This window comes from Dermochelys coriacea, chromosome 19 (genome assembly GCF_009764565.3).
Source record: "Dermochelys coriacea isolate rDerCor1 chromosome 19, rDerCor1.pri.v4, whole genome shotgun sequence".
Lineage (NCBI taxonomy): Eukaryota > Metazoa > Chordata > Testudines > Dermochelyidae > Dermochelys > Dermochelys coriacea.
This window is the reverse complement of record NC_050086.2, coordinates 18,067,028-18,090,191: the sequence shown is the minus strand read 5'-3', so window position 1 is coordinate 18,090,191 and position 23,164 is coordinate 18,067,028. Positions and strand designations below refer to the sequence as shown.

Genomic DNA, 23,164 nt, shown 5'->3' with positions numbered 1-23,164 from the left:
AGAGAGTAGATAGTAAGCGTCACAGTTCTTTTGGTGTTGAAGACCCTGAGTCCGATCCCAGCTGAGAGCTGGAATGCCTGCCCGTGTTCAAAGCCTTGGAGTGCTGCACAAGAGTGCTTGTTGATGCTCTGCCCTATCTCTCTGGGGATACACACAGATGTTCACATCACTTGTGTTACCTTCAGCCACAGAGGAAGTGACGCCAGATCTCACTGGGGCAAGGCTAGGTTAGATCTCTCCAAACACAGCACTAGTAAATGTACATTGGGGGAGACCCTGCATTGGCCAGAGAGCTGGACTTGAGCATCTAACTGGGTTTTTCTGCCTCCATCTCTATGACTGAGAGAGTTAACATCACTGGAGCACCCCGATTTACACCAGAGGAGGATTCGGCCCTCCAGCTGGATATACACACAGATATATTTACGTGTTTTCGAAAGAGATCGGCATGGGGTCCCAGCTGTGGATCAGCTTCTCTTACGAAATACATCACATCCTCCACTGTCCAGGAAGAGGGGTCTCGGCTGTTCAGCCGGGAGGTGTCTCTAGGTCCTAGGTATCTATCAGATCCTGAAGGGTAAGACAATGAGAGAGAAACAGTTACAGCATCACCGTTCCGGACGATATCAGCACAGTGCTGGTGTGGATAGTGCTGGGGTGCAAGGGTGGACATCAGCACAGAGCTGAAATGGCCACGGGCTGGGAGTTAAGGCTGAGGCCAGCACGGCGATGGCGTGAACAGGAAGTAAAGGCTGAGGGCAACATGGTGATTGCAGAGACAGGTGGAGAATTAAAGCTGAGGCCAGCAGGGTGCTGGTACAGACGGGGGTGGGAGTTAAGGATAAAGGAAGCCCAGCACTAGAGTGGACGGGGGTTGGATTAAGGCTGAGGGCAGCACGGCGCTGGCGCGTACGGGGTGGGATTATGTCTGAGAGCTGCACGGTGCTGGTGCGGACGGGGTGGGATTAAGACTGAGGGCATCATGGTGCTGGTGCGGATGGGGTGGGATTAAGACTGAGGGCAGCATGGCGCTGGTGCGGATGGGGTGGGATTAAGACTGAGGGCAGCATGGCGCTGGCGCAGATGGGGTGGGATTAAGGCTGAGAGCAGCACGGCGCTGGAGCAGTCTAGATGGGATTAAGGCTGAGGGCAGCACGGCTCTGGGGCAGACAGGGTGGGATTAAGGCTGAGGGCAGCACGGCTCTGGGGTGGACAGCGTGGGATTGAGTCTGAGGGCAGCATGGCGCTGGGATTAAGGCTGAGGGCAGCATAGCGCTGCAGCAGACGGGGTGAGATTAAGGCTGAGGACAGCACGGCGCTGGGGCGGATGGGATGGGATTAAGGCTGAGGACAGCATGGCGCTGGCGTGGACGTGGGTGGGAGTTAAGGTTGTGATTTACCCCTCTCTCCTGGTTTCTCTCTTACCCTTTCTGAAACGTTGCCAGATACCATGTTAAGAACGCACCCTGCCAGGGCCTGAGCTCTCCCTTTTCTTTTGCAAGCTCAACACAGCACCCTCCAGTTCTCCCTAGAGCTGCAGACTCCCCTCCTCCAACCCCTTCCAGGTGCCTGTGACCACATCGCCATCTGCCTCTCTTGCCTGATTCTTCCCCTGTCCCCCCGCAGCCCGAACAGCACAGGGTCCCTTGTGCCCAGCTACGTTTCCAACTACTACCCCATCTCCCTCCTTTTGTTTCTCTTCCCAACTCATTAAATGCATCGTTCACATCCACTTTCTACAGCTCCATTCTGGAATCTGCCTTCTGTCCTCTATTGAAACTGTTCTCGCCAAGGACTCGAACACACTCCACTTGGCCTGGCTCCACCTCCATCCTACTTGGCTGCTCTGTTGCTCGTTATACTGATGAGCACTTTCTCTTTGCTGACTTTCTCTTTGCTGAGCGGCAGCGAACCAGCGGAGCAGCGGGGACAGCAGAGCAGCTCACAGCAGGAGTTTGCCTGGGACTGGTAAGTATCCGAGTGTGTGTGTTTGCTTGCTGAGGAAGTATCCGAGCGTGTGTTTGCTGGGAGGGAGCCTGAGTGAGTGTCTGATTGGCTGCTAGCCTGCAGGGGGCGGGCATTAGGGTGTCTGTGTGTTTGCGTCAGGGAAGCCTGGCTGTTTAAAAATAGCCGGAGCCTCGCGAACCAGCTGAGCAGCGGGGACAGCAGAGCAGCTCACAGCAGGAGTTTGCCTGGGAGTTCGCCTGGAGGGAGCCCAGTGAGGCTTACATCTTGCCAACGTCTCTGAGGAAGCTCATAGTAGGTAGGTGATATGGAAGGGGGGGATTCAGCTGTTGTGACCTGCACTGGATGTGCCATGTTTGTCTTTCTTCCACAGGACAGAAGCGACTTTGTCTGTACAAAGTGCAAGCTGGTCTCCATATTGGAAGAGAAGATTGAAGGTCTGGAGCAACAGGTAACGACCCTGCGTTGTATACGAGAGACTGAGGATTTTCTGGACCAAACTCAGGATAGCCTTCTAGGGGCACAAAGCTCTAAAGATATAGAGCAGGTTGCACAGAGGAGCCAAGAGGCCAGTGAAGAAGCTTGGCAACATGTGACCTCCAGAAGAGGTAAGCGGAATGTCCGGGTTCCAGTAACACAGACACAGGTAACTAACCGCTTTCATGTTCTCTCCACAGGTACCAATGCGGAGAGTGGACCAGATGATATGTCTGGGGGGAGAAAGCAGAAGGAGACTCCGCTGGTTGGGAGGCATGAGATGCGATGTCCTGAGGTTGGGGGTTCCACGACCACCACTCCCAAGAGGAGAAGGCGGGTGGTGGTGGTCGGGGACTCTCTCCTCCGGGGGACTGAGTCATCTATCTGCCGCCCTGACCGGGAAAACCGAGAAGTCTGCTGCTTGCCAGGGGCTAAGATTCGTGATGTGACGGAGAGACTGCCGAGACTCATCAAGCCCTCGGATCGCTACCCCTTCCTGCTTCTCCACGTGGGCACCAATGATACTGCCAAGAATGACCTTGAGCGGATCACTGCGGACTACGTGGCTCTGGGAAGAAGGATAAATGAGTTGGAGGCGCAAGTGGTGTTCTCGTCCATCCTCCCCGTGGAAGGAAAAGGCCTGGGTAGGGACCGTCGAATCGTGGAGGTCAACAAATGGCTACGCAGGTGGTGTCGGAGAGAAGGCTTTGGATTCTTTGACCATGGGATGGTGTTCCATGAAGGAGGAGTGCTGGGCAGAGACGGGCTCCATCTTACGAAGAGAGGGAAGAACATCTTTGCCAGCAGGCTGGCTAACCTAGTGAGGAGGGCTTTAAACTAGGTTCACCGGGGGAAGGAGACCAAAGCCCTGAGGTAAGTGGGAAAGCGGGATACCGGGAGGAAGCACAGGCAGGAAGGTCTGTGAGGGGAGGGCTCCTGCCTCATACTGGGAATGAGGGGCGATCAACAGGTTATCTCAAGTGCTTATATACAAATGCACAAAGCCTTGGAAACAAGCAGGGAGAACTGGAGGTCCTGGTGATGTCAAGGAATTATGACGTGATTGGAATAACAGAGACTTGGTGGGATAACTCACATGACTGGAGTACAGTCATGGATGGTTATAAACTGTTCAGGAAGGACAGGCAGGGCAGAAAAGGTGGGGGAGTAGCACTGTATGTAAGGGAGCAGTATGACTGCTCAGAGCTCCGGTACGAAACTGTGGAAAAACCTGAGTGTCTCTGGATTAAGTTTAGAAGTGTGTGCAACAAGAGTGATGTCATGGTGGGAGTCTGCTATAGACCACCGGACCAGGGGGATGAGGTGGATGAGGCTTTCTTCCGGCAACTCACGGAAGCTACTAGATCGCATGCCCTGATTCTCATGGGTGACTTTAATTTTCCTGATATCTGCTGGGAGAGCAATACAGCGGTGCATAGACAATCCAGGAAGTTTTTGGAAAGCGTAGGGGACAATTTCCTGGTGCAAGTGCTAGGGGAGCCAACTAGGGGGAGCGCTTTTCTTGACCTGCTGCTCACAAACCGGGTAGAATTAGTGGGGGAAGCAAAAGTGGATGGGAATCTGGGAGGCAGTGACCATGAGTTGGTTGAGTTCAGGATCCTGACGCAGGGAAGAAAGGTAAGCAGCAGGATACGGACCCTGGACTTCAGGAAAGCAGACTTTGACTCCCTCAGGGAACAGATGGCCAGGATCCCCTGGGGGACTAACATGAAAGGGAAGGGAGTCCAGGAGAGCTGGCTGTATTTCAAGGAATCCCTGTTGAGGTTACAGGGACAAACCATCCCGATGAGTCGAAAGAATAGTAAATATGGCAGGCGACCAGCTTGGCTTAATGGTGAAATCCTAGCGGATCTTAAACATAAAAAAGAAGCTTACAAGAAGTGGAAGGTTGGACATATGACCAGGGAAGAGTATAAAAATATTGCTCGGGCATGTAGGAAAGATATCAGGAGGGCCAAATCGCACCTGGAGCTGCAGCTAGCAAGAGATGTCAAGAGTAACAAGAAGGGTTTCTTCAGGTATGTTGGCAACAAGAAGAAAGCCAAGGAAAGTGTGGGCCCCTTACTGAATGAGGGAGGCAAGCTAGTGACAGAGGATGTGGAAAAAGCTAATGTACTCAATGCTTTTTTTGCCTCTGTTTTCACTAACAAGGTCAGCTCCCAGACTGCTGTGCTGGGCATCACAAAATGGGGAAGAGATGGCCAGCCCTCTGTAGAGATAGAGGTGGTTAGGGACTATTTAGAAAAGCTGGACGTGCACAAGTCCATGGGGCCGGACGAATTGCATCCGAGAGTGCTGAGGGAATTGGCGGCTGTGATTGCAGAGCCCTTGGCCATTATCTTTGAAAACTCGTGGCGAACGGGGGAAGTCCCGGATGACTGGAAAAAGGCTAATGTAGTGCCCATCTTTAAAAAAGGGAAGAAGGAGGATCCTGGGAACTACAGGCCGGTCAGCCTCACCTCAGTCCCTGGAAAAATCATGGAGCAGGTCCTCAAAGAATCAATCCTGAAGCACTTAGAGGAGAGGAAAGTGATCAGGAACAGTCAGCATGGATTCATCAAGGGAAGGTCATGCCTGACTAATCTAATCGCCTTTTATGATGAGATTACTGGTTCTGTGGATGAAGGGAAAGCAGTGGATGTATTGTTTCTTGACTTTAGCAAAGCTTTTGACACGGTCTCCCACAGCATTCTTGTCAGCAAGTTAAGGAAGTATGGGCTGGATGAATGCACTATAAGGTGGGTAGAAAGCTGGCTAGATTGTCGGGCTCAACGGGTAGTGATCAATGGCTCCATGTCTAGTTGGCAGCCGGTGTCAAGTGGAGTGCCCCAGGGGTCGGTCCTGGGGCCCGTTTTGTTCAATATCTTCATAAATGATCTGGAGGATGGTGTGGATTGCACTCTCAGCAAATTTGCGGATGATACTAAACTGGGAGGAGTGGTAGATACGCTGGAGGGGAGGGATAGGATACAGAAGGACCTAGACAAATTGGAAGATTGGGCCAAAAGAAATCTAATGAGGTTCAATAAGGATAAGTGCAGGGTCCTGCACTTAGGATGGAAGAATCCAATGCACCGCTACAGACTAGGGACCGAATGGCTCGGCAGCAGTTCTGCGGAAAAGGACCTAGGGGTGACAGTGGACGAGAAGCTGGATATGAGTCAGCAGTGTGCCCTTGTTGCCAAGAAGGCCAATGGCATTTTGGGATGTATAAGTAGGGGCATAGCGAGCAGATCGAGGGACGTGATCGTTCCCCTCTATTCGACACTGGTGAGGCCTCATCTGGAGTACTGTGTCCAGTTTTGGGCCCCACACTACAAGAAGGATGTGGATAAATTGGAAAGAGTACAGCGAAGGGCAACAAAAATGATTAGGGGTCTAGAGCACATGACTTATGAGGAGAGGCTGAGGGAGCTGGGATTGTTTAGTCTGCAGAAGAGATGAATGAGGGGGGATTTGATAGCTGCTTTCAACTACCTGAAAGGGGGTTTCAAAGAGGATGGCTCTAGACTGTTCTCAATGGTAGCAGATGACAGAACGAGGAGTAATGGTCTCAAGTTGCAATGGGGGAGGTTTAGATTGGATATTAGGAAAAACTTTTTCACTAAGAGGGTGGTGAAACACTGGAATGCGTTACCTAGGGAGGTGGTAGAATCTCCTTCCTTAGAGGTTTTTAAGGTCAGGCTTGACAAAGCCCTGGCTAGGATGATTTAACTGGGACTTGGTCCTGCTTTGAGCAGGGGGTTGGACTAGATGACCTTCTGGGGTCCCTTCCAACCCTGATATTCTATGATTCTATGACATCATGACTTCTCCCCGCTTCATCCAGCCTAGCTGGTGAGGGCACCCTCCTTGCCCATTCTGACCTCCATCTTGAACGCCTAGACTGCCTCCCTTTCTACTGGATCAGCTTCAGGTTTCGTGCAATTACTTTTAGGGGCTCACAAAACTCTACCCCTGCTTACTTATCCACTCGTTTCTTATCAAGTCGAGGCCGCTAGGAACTGATGGGGTGGGGTGGCAAGGGGGCTGAATGATAGAGGGAGGATGGAAAATGCATCACATTTGTTAATCAAAAGCAGAGCATTAGCCTGATCGCTCTAATCCTACATTACACCCACTTCCCGCACCTAGCATCTTCCTTTGTCCTGGGACAGGGACTATCTTTCTGGGTGTTTGGGAAGCTCCTACCACAGTGGTCCCCAAACTTTATACCTTGTGCCCTCCTCTTGCCCTGTCCATGCCACCTCCAGCCCCTGAGCTGGGGCTGCAGCTCTGGGGGGGGGGGGGCAGACAAGGGTAAGGGGGTCAAGACTGGGGCCACAGTTGGGGGTGGGGCTGGGGCTAGAGTCTCGGTCGGGGCTGGCAGCTGAGACACTGGCAGCCGGGGCCAGAAGCAGAGTTGGGTGGCATTCCCTCCCCCACCCCAGCTATGCCCCCCTGAAAGTTTCTCTGCACCCCCCCCGGGAGGGAGGAGCGCACACCATAGTTTGGGGAGCTCTGTCCTACCACATAGGGGTGCTGCTGCAAGCTAACCACCACTAGCTTTCTCAGGGGGCTCTCAGCTCCTCCTTGGTCTCTTCCCGAAGGTAAAGAGATCCCTTGTGCTGTTCCTGAGCTATGGGTGAGTGAAGGGAATAGCTTTTCTCCAAAGAGCTGAACAGAGCTGCGGCAAAAAGAGAAGAGGCTTGATCCTTGGTTGGAAAACTTTGGTTTGGTTTTACAGAACAACAAGTGTTTGAAAGTGGTTCCCTGGGCAAGCAAAACAGATTTTCCAATGTGCCCTATTGGACCCTGCCTCATTGCTGCCTCTTACTATGCCCTGCTCCAGCTCTTCAGTCTCCTTGTTTCTCCCACTACATTGAAGGGTTTATTTGGAACGTGCAGACATTATTTTTGCCATTTAAACCAACAGTGTTTGCAATTAAACGGAGAGAAAAGTTCCAGTTTTGAGGGACAAGAAGGGAGCGGCACAGCTGGCAGGGGGGAGGAGTTTGTGCATTGTAAAGGATCCCTTGAACCGCACACTTCTAACGAAAATTACATGCCCAGGTCTGGCAATGCCACATCTACAGACACTAGCGAACCTTCCAATGCCTACAAAGCCCACAGTTTGTCAAGCTGGCCTTTGCCAGCTGGCACCCACTAGAGAACTGGGATCTTTTCATTTGTTAAAAATAATCAAAGAAATACAAAAAATATGTTAAAGCAACTAAGGCTTCCATGGGTAAGCACTCAAGGGTCAGGAAATGTCAAGTAAAGGGTGAACGCAATAGTGTAGCTCTGTCCTCTTGAGCTTGTGCATTACGATACGGCTGTTAAATAGAATCACTGCTTATCTTAATGACACATATACAGCTAAACTTGTAGAATACTGTTTTTAATATTAAAAAACATGTCCCTATAAGTAAAGCCTGCCTGATAACATACACATACAGGCAGACTGAAGGCTGAGTGAAAAGGAGGACTTGTGGCATCTTAGAGACTAAAATTTATTAGAACATAAGCTTTCGTGAGCTACAGCTCACTTCATTGGATGCCTATCGGAAAGCTTATGCTCAAATAAATTTGTTAGTCTCTAAAGTGCCACAAGTACTCCTTTTCTTTTTGCAAATACAGACTAACACGGCTGCTACTCTGAAGCCTGAAGCCTGAGTGTTCAGCTCTCATTTCCTGTCTCCTGAACGCTGAATTGTGTAACCTTAACATACCATTAACAGAGTATCTTTGTGTTTGCACATGCTGCACCCAATTCTCCATGGTGCTGCAGCCTCTCTGTGGCTCTACTCCCTTAAAGTGCTTCATCTGCTACGTCTGTCTCATGAGGAGCTGTCATCCACATAGACAGTAGTATCTCAACTCTCGGGTGTCGGGGTGAGTTGTGCACAATGCCATGAAGAAGGGGACCGAACTCGTAAATGCGCTGTATTGCTGCTGGTTTTAACTCTCACTACCTTGGTGATGTCATGCACACAATCACATGTCATTTCATTACAAACGGATTTGGCACACATGCCGATTTACAGCATTTAGCAGCTTCACTGCATCTGTGCTACACACTGGTTATTTTATAGCTATCACAATATAACTGATGTGTCACTAGTGATCAGCAAGCACCCACTCAACTAGGTTCACCTCATCCATTCATCAGCTGTGTGATAAGCATCCCATCTGCGCACACATCCACCCTGCATATCCTCATTCATAACTCAGCTAGTCAGTTCTCCTCACTCTAGCTGCTTCCAATCCATTCAGCTATCACCTCTCAAATCCCTATCCATTCAGCAATCGATTCATCATCTGAACTGCTTCAGCTTACACACCCCAACCTATCCATCAACAGCTGCACACTTAGCCACCTAGCTCATCATTTCTACCCGTTCAGCCACTGACCTCCACATCCCTATTCAGCCACCAAGCCGTTCACTGACTGTCCACCCACAACTCCACCCAACGTACCATCCATCTCTAGAACATATGTTTAACAAACTGCCTGTTTAACTGACAATGTAGAGGCCAGTCTCGGGTACTTGCTGGCATTAGAAAGATGTAACAGGAGTTAGCAAAGCTCCATATTGCCAAAGAGCCTTGGCGGGATGACTTACCCCCTGAGCTAAGCCTACGCAAGGCAGAAGCATTGCCCTGAGTGAGGCTAGAGGGCTGGTGCAGATGCCTGTATCCCTGCAAGCGGTAGTCTCTGCAGTTCCTGCTGGGGCTGGATGAATTGACAGAGTTCAAGGCAGAGTCCATTGGGTCCAGGCGAGGTTCCAGGGGACCTGGGAGGCCATCTCCCAGAACAAAGGTTTCACCTGTAAGGCACCAAGCTGCAGTCAGAACCAATAAGTGGTATGCAGTACAGTTACAATTCTATACAGCACACACAAGCATGAGCAACAGCAGCATTCCCTGTATGGTGTGCCAGAGAAATCATTTACTAAGTGCTGCAACATGGTGTTTGTCTAGCAAGTTTCAGTCCTGCTGCTCTTGAGCGCCATTTAGCTGCATTTCTGGTCCATACCAAGACGTGTGCACTACCTGTTCCTTTTGTAGCATCAGCATCAGTTCCATCCTGCACTCTCACATCCTCCTACTGCTTCCACAAGCACCTTCCTTTGTCTGCCAGTGGCAGACAAGGGTGGAGAGTTGCCTGTTCTGAATAAGATTTGGAAGTGTTCCCCAAATCCACGCAGAAGGGGAATTCCTTCTCTGGCTCACAATTCCACCAGTGGGATCAGGAGCTCTGGAATAATCTGGGTTAAAGGCATTTTGTTCTGTCCTGCTCTCCCTCTCCCCTTGCTATCATCCATTAATGTGAACCCTCCCTCCCCAACTGAGCACCATCTCAGTCCCCTGTTGGGTTGGGGAATTGGGCCAGGAAGTGAATGGACTCCCCTGGTCTTCACACACACACACACACACACTGGTTCTATTGCTTGAAAGGAAGACAGAGCTGGCGGTGGCTTGCAGAGCCCATATGGGACACAAGGCTCCAAAGCCTTGCCTGCTTTACTTATCCTTACTGCTGACCCAGCAGCCAAGGGTTAAGCCCTTGCTCTAAGAACAGCTCTCTGAGTGGAGGGAAGTGTTGCCTTGGGACCCAGAGCCACAGGACTGGGTTGAGCCCTTCTGGGTCATTCCCTTGATGTAGACACTCTCAAGGGACGGGCCCAGCTGACTGGCTTTGCTCAGGTTTTCCAGCTGTTGACACAGACAGCACAAGGTTCCCGTCATCAACCATCAGGGTTAGTTCTAATGTCACCCGCCATTGTCACTGCTGCTGTCAGGCTGGCTCCAGCGCTGAGGTGCCATTAACCATCCGCCACTGTCCCTTTCAACCTGCCAGGAGGGCTCCATGCCCACGCAGAACTGGGCTCAATAATGTGCCCAACAGGCTGCAGTTCTCCTCATTTAAAACAAGGCTTCCCAGAGGCTCTTGCAGACAGAGGCGTGGGAGGCCCTGCCATGCGGCTGGGGCCTTAGCAGGGATGTAGCGTTACTGCAGCTAGTAACATGACGGCTGAGCTTGAGTGAGGCCTTTGCAGCTGTGATCAACGGACGTGCTCACACTACCCGTCCCTGGTGCCAGTGGGAGGGAGCAGGCAGCAGGGTGCTCTCGCTGCAGGCCCACACTATTGGAATTCACTTTCTCTCTAGCTCGACTCGAACCAGGATTTACTGACCTCCGGGGCACCTACCAGGTTCCCCTTTTCCCCAGGCAATGGGGGAAGGCTGGGGAACGAGCTGGGGGGGAGAAGGTGGGCTGTATGTTCTGGATGGTTATATGATGTTCATAGGGATGATTTACGGCTTAAGCAAGTGCATCTAATGCCCTGAGGTATTCTCCTTTGCTGTGAATGGTTCTGTGCATGTTTTGTGCAAGAGTCGTGAATGATCAGGATCGATTCTGTTAATGAAGGCCTAGCTGCTACACAACAAGGTCAGCTCTGCCAGCCCAGAGCCCTAGGGAACCATTCCAGTTCTTTGTGAAAGACCTGCTAAGTCTAACTGCAAGAGAAGAAAGCGGTTAATAGACCAAGGTGCGTTGCCTTTGTACCAGATGTGCTATGCAGCCATCACAGGACACTCTTCCCAGACTGGCCACAAGAGCAACTTTTCCCAGGGCCAGCAAAGAGACGCTTACAACAGTTCTAAGTCATTTGAGCTGCCACTCCAAAACCAAAACAAAACATGGCTGTGGCCTGAGAGGAGGGAGGAACGAAACCCTGGGCAGCTGCTCCTCCTGGGACCTGGGTTTCCTCCCTTGGCCGGCAGAAAACAGCTCCATGAGCCTACAGCCAAACAGATCCCAATTCAGGAGCATGACGCGGGGACGGGAACAGAGGAAAAGGGCAAATAACTGAGTAATAAAACCCACACAACCACCACCAGATTGATGTGAGAACCTGTACTACAATCCCCAGCAAGTGAACCCACATTGCAGCTGTGCTGGAACGACAGAGCCATGGGACAGCTTAGACTACGGCTGTGGAAGAGGGTAATAAATAGGTTTTTACTGCCCACTTCCACAGCTGTAGTCTCAGTTGTCCCATGGCTCTGCAGTTCCAGAACGGCTTGACAGCGGCGGGATGCACCGACGCCTGAAATGGATCACCCACAGCAATGCACTCCAAGAAGAAAGAGTAATATCAAGAGGCAGCTCTGCACTGGTAGCAATCTTCTCCCAGGCAGGCAGAAAGACACTTCCTGGGAGCTGGCTAAAGATATGCAAGTAAACAAGATTAAGAGCTGCAAACCAATCCAATGACTTTAGGAATGCTGGGGGCTGAGGCTAAGACCACTGTGCTGAGCTGGGAACGAGTCGGAGTGCTCTCTGGTCCATAATGGGGTGGAGCTTTTGCCTTCCTTTTGTGATAAGAAAACAACAGGAGTAAAATCCCTTTCCCTGAAGCTGCTGAGGAAACAACTTTATTGTTCCAAATCGTAGAAGGACTGTAACTTTCAAAGCAAGCGGGGAAGGCAGATGGGTTCAGGGCACCAGATGTTGTAACTCTTCTAAGTTAACTCTAGCACACTCCAGTCATGGGCAATGCCACTCCATGCAATGCCTGGGAGGAGGGGTGAAGGGGACTAAGTCCACAACCAATGCTCAGTTTGGCATCAGAGAAGACAGCAGGAATATCATACTTATGATGGTGGAGTCTAGATTTCTGCCTGGCATAGTAAGAAAGATTTCAGACACGTCCATTTCTGCCCATTAAGTGCTAGAACAGATTGAGGAAACCTGGGCATCTGAAAGGCTTTTCTATTTGAAGGGCAACTGATAAATGACCAGACTTCAAAGTGGACTGAGAATTTTCACCTTCTCTAGTCTCTCAACTGGACCTTCAAAAGGGAGATCATCTTCTTTTCGTGAACAATCCATAGCACTTTAACCAATCTGCTCGCCTCAGGCTGACAGCTGTGACTACAGACGGGACACCAGAGACAGGTTTTGGAGGATGTTTTGCCATTTATACCCGTCACTATCTTTCGTCTCCTTCACATACTTCTTGAGGGGGTTGGGGCGTGGGAAGCTAATAAAGGACTTAATTTGTGCCACCAAAGAAGAATGGTGCTAGACAGAGTCAGAAACTCCTTTTGGTTTTATCAGCCTGCCCAGATCCTCTTGGCACCAAACTAAGATATCCCGAGACTGGAACTGCAAAGAAGGGCCTGGAAAAAACAATTACTCACCTTCTCGTAACTGTTGTTTTGAAGGTGCGCTCGAGGACTGAGCACCTGTCTCAACGTTGGATCCTTCCCCGTGATTTTTTAACCATCTATCCCACTTCTATCATGCGTGGTCCCAAATAACATTAGACCGCTAGGTTCTTCGCACAGTGGAAGTGGGATATTCTTGCCAATTCTGCTCCTACTCTCCCTTCCCCATCCCTCTTCAAGGACCCTTTTCATGAGCAACTCCTCATCCAGGAGGTGCAGGCGCTCCTTGCCATAGGAATGATGGAGTAGGTTCCTGAAGAGCTATGGGCAAGGAATTCTGTTCCCGCTATTTCCTAATACCTACGGCAAAGGGGGGGGGTCTCAGATCCATTCTACACCTGCGAGTACTCAACAAGTTCATGGTAAAGATGAAGTTCCGCATTGTCTCCCTCAATAAAATTATCCCTTTCCTGGAGCCGGGAGACTGGTTCGCTGCCCTCAACATGAAAGACGTGTACTTTCACATAGTGATTCGCCCTGCTAACAGACGCTTCTTAAGGTTCATGATTGACCAGAAACATTATCAGTTCACGGTCCTTCCCTCTGGCCTGTCGGCTGCCCTACGAGTGTTCACCAAGTGCATGTCGGTGGTAGCAGCCTTCCTCCGAAGGAGGCAAGTGCAGGTATATCCTTACCTTGACAGCTAGCTACTTGGGGCACACCAGAGAGCAGGTGGAGTCGCAGGTCAGTCTGGTCACATCCATGTTCGAGAGACTCGGTTTCCTCCTCAACGTGAACAAGTCAACCTTGTCACCGATCCACAGAATATAATTTATTGGGGCAGTGTTGGACTCGGTCCAGGCAAGAGCATGTCTGCCAGAGTCCCGATTCCAAGCCTTGGCATGCATAATTCGATGCATGAGAGAGTACCCAACTACTCCAGCGAGGAATTGCCTCAATCTCCTCGGTCACATGGCCGCCTGCACGTATGTGAAATGGCTGCCCAGCTGAGGGTCAGGCCTCTACAGACGTGTCTCGCCTCGACATTCCCCCCGGGGCGCGGCAGCCTGAATTTAGTGGCTATGGTACCACAGAAGGCACTAGAGTCACTCCAGTGGTGGCTCAATGTTCGGATAGTCTGCGAGGGAGTCTCCTTCAGCAGCCCTCAATTCTCCTCGTCTCTGGTTATGGACACGTCAGCTCTAGGTTGGGACGTACAACTGGGAGATCTCAAACACAGGGGCGCTGGTCACAGGACAAGCTCTCTCTCCATGTCAATATCAAGGAGCTCATGACTCGCATGCCAGTCTCAACTGCAAGGCCAATATATGGAACTCATGACTGACAACATTGCTGCAATGTTTTACATCAATAAGCAGGGTGGAACCCGGTCCTCGCCCCTCTGCCAGGAGGCCCTCAGACCCTGGGAATTCTGTATAGCTCACTCCATTCACCTGGAAGCATCATTTCTACTAGGAGTCCAGAACGTATTGGCAGACCACCTCAGCAGGTCCTTCCACAGCCATGAGTGGTCCAGCCGGCCGGATGTCGTTCACACCGTCTTCCAGAGGTGGGGGTTTCCCCAGCTCCACCTGTTCGCCGCTTGGAGCAACAGGAAGTGCCCCGTGTTTTGCTCCTTCCAGAGAAGCAGCCCTGGTTCAATTGTGGACACAGTCCCGCTGCCCGGGGGAGGCCATCTGCTCTGTGCCTTTCCTCCGAGCCCTCTCGTGCACAAGGTCCTGCTCAAGGTCTGCAGAGATGGGGTGGAAATAATTCTGGTGGCATCAGCGTGGCCTCGACAACCCTGGTACACCACGCTTCTGAATCTGTCGGTCAACGCCTAAGGTTTTCTCCCATTTCCATACCAGCCAAGACATATTCTGGCCTGTCTTTTATCCAAAGCCTCATGCCAGTAGCCGTGAGCAGAGGCTGCACTCCTTGGATGTTCAGTGAGCCTTAGCCTTCTATATCGAACGCACCAAGCCATTCAGGAAATCGAACCAGTTGTTCATAGCAGTGGCTGACCGCAAGAAAGGTCTACCAATCTCATCTCAAAGAATATCTTCCTGCATCTGCATGTGCTACGAGCTGGCCAAGACACCGGCCCCGGCAATTACAACATATTCACCTTGGGCACCGGCCTCATCAGCAGCGTTCCTGGCCCAGGTCCTGATCCAAGAAATCTGCAGGACAGAAACTGTTCACCTCTCATTACGCCATTGTCCAGCATGCCAGAGATGATGCAGCTTTCAGCAGAGCAGTGCTCCAATCACCGATTCCATCACTCCTACCCCCACTGCCTAGGTAAGGCTTGGAAGTCTCCTAATTGGAATCAATATGAGCAATCACTCGAAGAAGAAGAAATGGTTACTCACCTTCTTGTAACTGTTGTTCTTCGAGATGTGTTGATTGTATCTATTCCAAACCTGCCCCCCTTCCCTCTGTCGGAGTAACCGGCAAGATGAAACTGAGGAGGTGCTGGGTCGGCAGAGTCATATATTGAGTGCCCTGGAGGCACCACTCCAGGGGGCTCCACAGCTGATCCGAAGGGTGCTGCTTGGGGAAAAATTTTCTGATGACTGTGCACGTGGCGCACACACACCCCTAATTGGAATGGATATGAGCAGCACATCTAGAAGAATGTCTGTTTTGAGCCCGACAAAGGCCCTGCCCGGACGGGGGATGGGAAGGCTTATGCCTGCCATTCCTACCCCTGCATCTGTAAAAATCCTGCCTCAGCCGAGGAGGATATGGGCGCTGTTGCAGCAACTGGGGCTTAAAGGGCTTTGATTGCGTTGCCGGGGTATGCATACCTAAAGATTTCATTGTCGCCCGGAGACTTTGAGGCTATGCAGTGTCGAGTCAGTCTGTTTGGCAAACAGGCCCACCCCGTCAAAGGATAGGTCTTGCATAGTTTGCTGAACCTTGGGCGGGAGCCCTGAGGCCTGCAGCCATGAACTATGCTGCACAGCCATTCCTGAGGACAAGGTGCATGCTGCCGAGTCCACAGTGTCCAGTGAGGTATGTAAAGAGGTCCGTGCCACCACCTTGCCCTCCTTGACAATTGCCCCAACTCCTCCCTGGACTCTGCTGGTACCAGCTCCCTGAACTTCAGCATTGAGTTCCAGGAGTTAAAACTGTACTTGCTCAGGATTGCAAGCCCCTGTGGAGTAAACTTTGCGTCTGAATAAATCCAGGCTCTTGGCGTCCTTAGATTTAGGTGCTGGGGCTTGCTGAACTTGCCTCTCCCTCTCATTTACTGCTGTCACTGCCAACTAGCAAGGCTGTGGGTGTGTGAACAGGTAATCAAACCCCTTCGAGGGCATGAAATACTTCCTCTCCACACCCTTAGCGGTGTGAGGAATGGAGGCCAGGTTCTGCCAAATGGCATTTGCATTGGCCTGGACAGTTTTGATGAGGGGTAGAGAGAGCCTGGATGGCCCTTCTGGTGCCAGGAGGTCCACCATAGGGTCCTTCAGCTGTATCACCTTCTCAGCCTGCAGGTTCATGTTTCGTGCCACCTTGTGCAAGAGTTCCTCGTGGGTACAGCTATCTATAGGGGGTGGCCTCTAGACGGAGGTGCCTGCTACCACCTTGTCTAGGGAGGATGACGAGGTTGCTAGTGGGTGAACTGGATCCTCTGGACCCTCTTGTCCTTGGGGACCTCCTGTCCCACCTCTAGATGGGTGGGAGCCACTCCAGGGTCTGGCTCAGGAACTGTGATGGGTTGCAGAGGAGGTGGTGCAACCGCCAACTCCTCTGCACCCCGAGGGGAGGGGCGACCGGCCACTGCCTCCAGCACTCTAGGCTCGGACGCCACCGAGTGTGAGGCCTTGAACTTGGGCACCCTGGGCCTGGTGGTACGCCCATGGGGTCCAAAATGGCCACTCAGCTGGCCGTGCCACTGTGCAGGCCATGGCCCTGCACCAACGTCAGGTCTGTCCTGCGCTGACTTGTGCCGGGGACGCTGCGAATATTTGGAACCTGTCTCCAAGTCCGAAGACGGGGACTGGGACCACAATGATCATGGCGGTGCTGAGCGCAGCTGAGCCGGGGAGCGGTGCCGCAAGGCTAGGGAGCAGTGCTGCAGGGCAGGGGAGTGGTGCCATGAAGCTGTGGAGCAGAGCTGTGACCTGGAACCGTACCGCGATCTGGAGCAGTCCCACGAGCGGGGTCTACGCAGAAAGCCGGATTGGTGCCGATATGAACAGTGCCGAGATCGGGACCTACTGCGCGAAGGCGATCTGCGCCGTGAGCGGGAGCGCTGGCAGGACCTGGATTGGTGCCAGGAGTGCAACTGGTGCCGGGACTCTGAGCGGTGCCTCCCCTCTGCAGTCTGCATCCAAAGGAGGATCATCGCCGGCTTTCCCCGGGACCGTGCTGCCTATGGCAGTATCAGAGGCTTGATGCAAAGGGCTGGGGACCTCAGTGCCGTTATCGCAAAGGTGTCTGGGTTGAAAGGCAGTTCTACATCCTCCACCACCAGACCCGGGGAGTCCAACTGCACCGGACTTAACGGTCCACCTTGCGGGGCCAGAGTCAACGGTGCAGGCTCCAAAAGTTTTGGTGCCAGGGGCTCCTCCCTGGGACACGCCCCATTGAATGAATCCAATGGAGTGGGTCCTGAAGTGAGGGAACCACTCCTCCCTTGCTCCCGGTGTTGCTTCTGCACCGGTGAATGGGATTGGTGCTGGGCCAGTCCTGTCATCTTCGGTGCCGGGGAGCTACCAGAGTCCTTCCACGGTGCCGCCTCCACCACTGTTGCCGAAGCACTGCGCACTGAGGAACTTGACGCTGGGTCCTAACGCACCGTTGCGGATTGCGGTCTACGTGCCGCCTCCATAAGGAGCTGCTTCAGTCTGAAGTCCCACTACTTCTTGGTTTGGGGGCAAAAGCCCTTACAAATCCTGAACTTCTCTGACTGATGCGCTTCCCCCAGACACTTTAAACAAGTGTCATGAGGGTCACCTGTTGGCATGGGCTTGTTCCAGGACTTGCAAGGCTTGAACCCCTGGGACTTCGGCATGTAAGTCCCCCAAGGAGCACGCAGTTGGGGTGGTGGGTAAACTCCCAAGCCCAACAGCTAACTAACTACTAATTAGAACTACAATAACTAGAACTAAACTGCCACCAAATACAAACAGTCCTAAAGAGAAGCTAGGGAAACGTGGAGAGCTTGCAAAATTCCAACGACTGTCACTGGCAGTAAGAAGGAACCGAGGAGACGACGGGTTGGCAGGGTCATATATTGAGCGCCATGGAGGCGCCACTCCAGGGGGCTCCACAGCCAACTCGATGGGTGCTGCTAGGGGAAAAATTTTCCGATGAGCGTCCACACGCCTAATTGGAATCTATATGTGCTACCACTCAAAGAAGAACTTGTTCTTTCTTTGAGTCCCCCCCTGGAAAATCTTACAGTCTCTTCCATATACGGACTGGAGCTGAGATTCCCAGTCCCTATGGGTCCAGGGGACAACTGAAAACAGAGGGAGCAGGAATCAGGCAAATTCCCTTCCCCCAAGCTTCTAAGGCATGAGACTGGAAAGTGCAGTGCTCAAGAAATGCATCTCTTAAACCTGGCTGTTTTGCTGAATCCTCCAGCCATACAGATAGGATGGTACCAGGAACAGAAGCTCTCAAGGAAAATGTATTTCCTTACTGGGATTTTGGAGAGAGAATTTTGCTGCACTAATTTAACTACTTGAAAGAAACCAGCCCTAACTAGGAGAGAAACCGAGGGAAGATGCAAGCAAGCTGTATCCTCATTTGGGCCTTTCCTGGCTCGAGATGAAATCCATGCAGCCTTAAGAGCTGCAGCTGCTGGTGGGGCTCAAGACCTGGAATGCACCAGAGATCAGTACTGATGCTAGAGGAAATGCTGTGCAGTGCGACGATGGCATAGAGTATGGGGTGAAAGCAGCAGCAGCGACGCATGCAATGCACCCCGGGCTCAGAACCTCAGAGCAGATGAGATGATGGGACAACCCTGGCTAGCCATGATACATGGGGCATGTCAACCACACAGCCTGAGGAGACTGTACAAGAGACCAGCCTGTAGTCACCAGCCAGGTCTCTGCCTCAGCAGTGCCAGCTACTGGGCCTTGTTACGTCTCGTCTAGAAATGGAGGCTGGCATAGGGGAATCAAATGCATTTGTCCCAGCACAGAATTCAAGCTGCTCTTTGAAAAAGAAAGTATTTGGATCGCAAATTCTCCAAGCATGCCAAAGCCTCCACCCTGACAGACAGGAGGTGCTGAAGTGACACTGTGGGCACAGCATTCAGTCACCATTCCCAGTCTTCAAACCTGCCAACGCATGACAAACATGACCACATGAAGGTAAAGTGGAACACCTGGACTGTGCTGCATTTTGCACCATACATGACAAATGCAAATGTCTTAATTGTAAACCTATTCTGAAGGATGTTTTTTCTCTGGGTGAACTAAATGAACCATTTTTTAAAGAAGAAAGCTGGAAAAACAAATTTCCTGTGCAATGAACAAAGAGGAGCCATTTGAACAGTGACACTGCAGGCTTGTCTGAAGCCTTGTGGACACTACAAGCCGAGCTAGGGCTGATGCAGCCCCAAATCAAACTGCATTCAGCACAACTTAAGCAACTGAGGCCAAACTGCATTCAGCACTGGAAATCCTTGCAAGCGTTCTCTTTGCAGCGCAGACAAGGGCTTTCCTCTCTTGTAGCTGGAGAACCCACTTCTGGAAGGACAGATTAGCTGCTCGTTATTTCTAGGATGTTACTCGACTGACTGAACACCCTGATGCCTTACATACTAATCGTTCCCATCACCGGGGCGTTTCCGGACACCACACCGCACATCAGCCTGAGTGTTGGGGCTTTGGCTGCAGTAATAGCCTGGAGCTGGTCTAAGGTTAAGTGAGTGAAAGGAAAGTGACTTTCATTTCTATTCCCTGGGAAACCTGTTGGCCGAAGGGAATCTTACAGACCAGTGAACTGTGCAAGAAAAGTCCCATTTGCCTCAGAAAATGGCATGCACAGACTCTCACTCTGATCCAAGACATGGATTTTATTCCAAATGTTGACTGAACACAGGGATTTAAACAGAGCAACTGATGCTCACACTCATTCCTGGCTAATATAGTCTGCATCCTTACATCAAGGCCATTAGCACTGCACATCTGTTAGTCTAAAGGCTACAGGATGCTTAACACATATTTACTCCATTTCCCGAAGACTGACTGAGAAAGCTCTACAGTCCTGGACCTTTCAGCTCAAATCCTTAAGCAGAGAAAGCTTCCAGCTACATCAGCCCTCTGGCAATATCTCACGCGCACACACAGGCTGATGAACCAAGTGCCAAAGAGGGCATTCATCCAGCTACGTTTGGTATGTGGCCCAGAGCATCCTCCCAAGCATTCATGTGACCGACAGTTTAGAAATTGAAAGAAACTCTCCGAGAGCCAAGAGGTATGGGCAGGTGGGTTTACTTAGCTGGTTTTGTGGATGCTGCTAATTGAGGTAAATCCTGGTAGAGCTCTCATGCACTAATTGGTGCTGACTGAGGGACCGAATGGGATGTTGGGAGAAAAATGGCTGGAAAAGGGCAGCAAATTCCCTCTAGCACTCACTACAGCAGGTGGTCATGGAGTACAATACTGTGGCTGGATTGATTAAAAATGCCTGGATAATTTTATGACCATTAACAACATATTATAATAATAATAGAGACTAAAATAAGGATAGTCAAATCTCATGCTTCATGGCACAAGATGATCAAAGCAGGGGTCATAAAGGGTTGCTTCATGCAACTGGCTTGGGGTGCTATATTTTCTTCACCTTCCTATGAAGCCTTAGGCACTAGCCCCTGCTGGAGTCTGAAAACCAGACTTGCTGGACCCATGGCTGATTTGGCATTGTAAATCCAATCATTCTACACTGGTTAAGAGTAACTATAACAGCCAGGTTTGGGAAGCAATGCTGTGCTCACCTTCCAAAGGGTGACGGTCATTCTTTGGTAACTTGGGGGAGAGAGGAGCGCTGTATGGAGGGGAATCTTGGGAGTATCGTTTTGTACCTCGGCCTGGTCCCTGCAGAGTGCCGTCTAATGAACTGCTTCTGTCTATAAAAGAGAACAAGCCCTATTTAGGAATGGAAACTTCCTGGGAAATTCAGTCCTGCCTGAATCATCTATGACCCATGTAGAACCTCACAATGGCTTGACAAACCTCTGGAAGCCATCTGGTTCTTGATGGCTTCAAATTTAATTTTCATTTTGCAATGTTCTGAAAATCAGCTATAGGTGATGGCACACAACTATTAGGTGCTGTAGCCATTTTACCTCCTTTAATTAATTTCATCCCGTTTCTCCTAGTTATATATCTCAATTCACCCCAAACCATTCCTTCCCTCCACAGTCTGTGCAGCCTTTTCATATATGCAGGCTTTAGACAATTACTAAATTCTCTATCCCTTAGTTATTATTTGGCCCAGTTATACCCAGAGTTCTTCAAATCCATCCCTCCAGCTCCCTCGTCAGCACTGTTGCCTTTCTCCAAATGCCCTTACCTCCAGCATGGCTCCAATTTTCTAATACTAAGGTCCTTGTACTGTACACAGCCTGCCAGGAACAGTCTCCGCAGGGCCATCTAGCAAGATGATCTGTGATGAGATGCCTTCAGATTTGTATCTGATTCTTTGCAACATTTCAATGGCGAGCTCAGATCCACTTTACTGCCCACAACGACCTCTTGGTTTCCTGAAAAGCTGCTGCTTCCCAAATGTTTCCAGCCTGCTCTTACTTGTGATTTGGGTTGTATTTTCCCCAGGATGTATTTAGTTTGCCTTTTTCTAGGCTGAATCTCATCATTATCTGCTGGGCCTGTTCCTAACCTCACTCAATTCTTTGTCTTCTCTGTTTTCACTAGTCTCCAAAACTCTTCCCAATGGGGGAGTAATCTGTGAATTTCAGTAACATGGTATCTGCCGTCCTCACTCAGAAATTTAATGACTATGTTAACATGACCGGACCCAACACCAATCCCCGTGATGATCCCCCAGATGCCCCTCCCAGTATTTTGGAGCTAGAGAAGCTATTTCCTTCACTGCATTGTGCAATATCCTGGTGTAACCATCTGAACCCTCATGCAAGGGGTTCAGCACAAAGAGGCTGAAGCAGATATTTGTTGTTTCCCCATAAACCTCTCTATGACCTGCCTTCACTTCCTGTTGCTGATCCCTTCCTCCTCCACAGCCCTCCCCTCACCTCCATTAAGGAAAACCTTCCCACCAGCCCAATGATCCAGCCCCTGAGAGCACCACCAGATGGTGCCATCAGCCTGCTAGCAGACAGAAACCCTTTTCACACTGCTGCTAGTCACCCTTCCCCGCATGGAGTCATTCTGAGGGGCAGGCTGATAGGGCCTCCGCTCTCATCATGCCCCACCTTCCTTTCTGCAGGCCTGCCGGCTCCTGGGAAGTGGTGGTGGGAGAGGGGATAGGGAGGGGAAGCAGGGCACAGCAAGAGTGCAGGACGGGTTACTGCATGGAAATTTTTACCAGATCAGAACTTGTTCCTCTAGGAGTCATGCTGACCCCATCTCCCAGTGAATAGCAACTCTTCCTCCCTCCCAGAGCCACTCCCCCTAGGAGCTTCCTCTGCACACTGGAGATTCCTAGTTCCCAGCCAATAGCCAACAGTAGGTGGTTTCCAGTGTGAATCCTGGGCTGCCTTCACTTTTGCTGAGCTAGTCACTCACCAATTTTGGAGCGGTGGAGCAAAAGGACAGGATGACCCATTAGCTCTGGAACCTTTATAGAGTTTGAGATAAAGAGCTTGAGAGGGATTTCCTCTCCCATCCCCTCTAGAGGACTCCAGCAGCCTGCCATGGGCTCTCACATGGCAGTCCGTCCCTCCTGAATTGTGGGGTGTCACCACTTAGTCCTTGCTGGGACATTATTTGTCCTCTTGTGAGTCTACCTCGTAGCACTTTAATTGCAGAGCTATATTGCAACTGAGTCTCTGTGCACAGTGCACGAGCCAACATGCCCAGAATGTGTCGCTTCAGACTGCAAGAGCACCAGCTATGCCAAGACAACCAAAGTCCAGCCATGCACAATACGCCAGCAGTGTGGCTCCCAGTCCCTAGGTATAAACTGAACTTTCCTGCTGGCACCAAGCACCAGGTATTCTTTCTGGTGGGACAAGAGTCACAGCCATGACAGATATGACTTAGGTACGACTTCGTTAATCTTTCCATTTACCTAATGCCTGGGATCACCTTTCTGTTCTCTACACAAAGTCTCTCACCCTAATTCCTAAATGGATCAGTAACCTAGATCAGGCTACATTTCTCAGACTAGACACGAAGGAAAGGCAGGGAATGAGCGATGCAGAGAGGGTGAGACAGATGAGTGGAGATCTGTTGGCACAAATGAAAATCAGGTAGCACAGACAGAAAGTGCAGCATCGGGGATCCTGAGGGTGAGAGTGACATTAGATGTCATGCAGTGAACCCACAAACAGTGGGTACCGCTGCTGTCCGTACCAATGCCATCTCTTAGC

The 23,164-nt window shown here is 51.0% G+C and overlaps 1 protein-coding gene across 21 annotated transcripts in view; it reads right to left on the bottom strand.

Annotated features, from left to right (window-relative positions):
- The window catches only part of SCMH1 (Scm polycomb group protein homolog 1), a 113,307-nt gene that overhangs the window by 6,048 nt on the left and 84,095 nt on the right, over window positions 1-23,164 (bottom strand). For 9 of the 21 annotated variants that reach the window (XM_043506215.1, XM_043506218.1, XM_043506223.1 and 6 more), the window contains 4 exons: window positions 21,169-21,261; window positions 20,591-20,722; window positions 9,069-9,272; window positions 416-570 (listed from right to left, as the gene is read on the bottom strand). In XM_043506215.1, the coding sequence (XP_043362150.1) occupies window positions 416-570; window positions 9,069-9,272; window positions 20,591-20,722; window positions 21,169-21,261 (584 nt within the window). The remainder of the gene's footprint in view (window positions 1-415; window positions 571-9,068; window positions 9,273-20,590; window positions 20,723-21,168; window positions 21,262-23,164) is intronic. The other 12 variants (XM_038377350.2, XM_038377351.2, XM_043506226.1 and 9 more) reach the window with 6 other exon arrangements.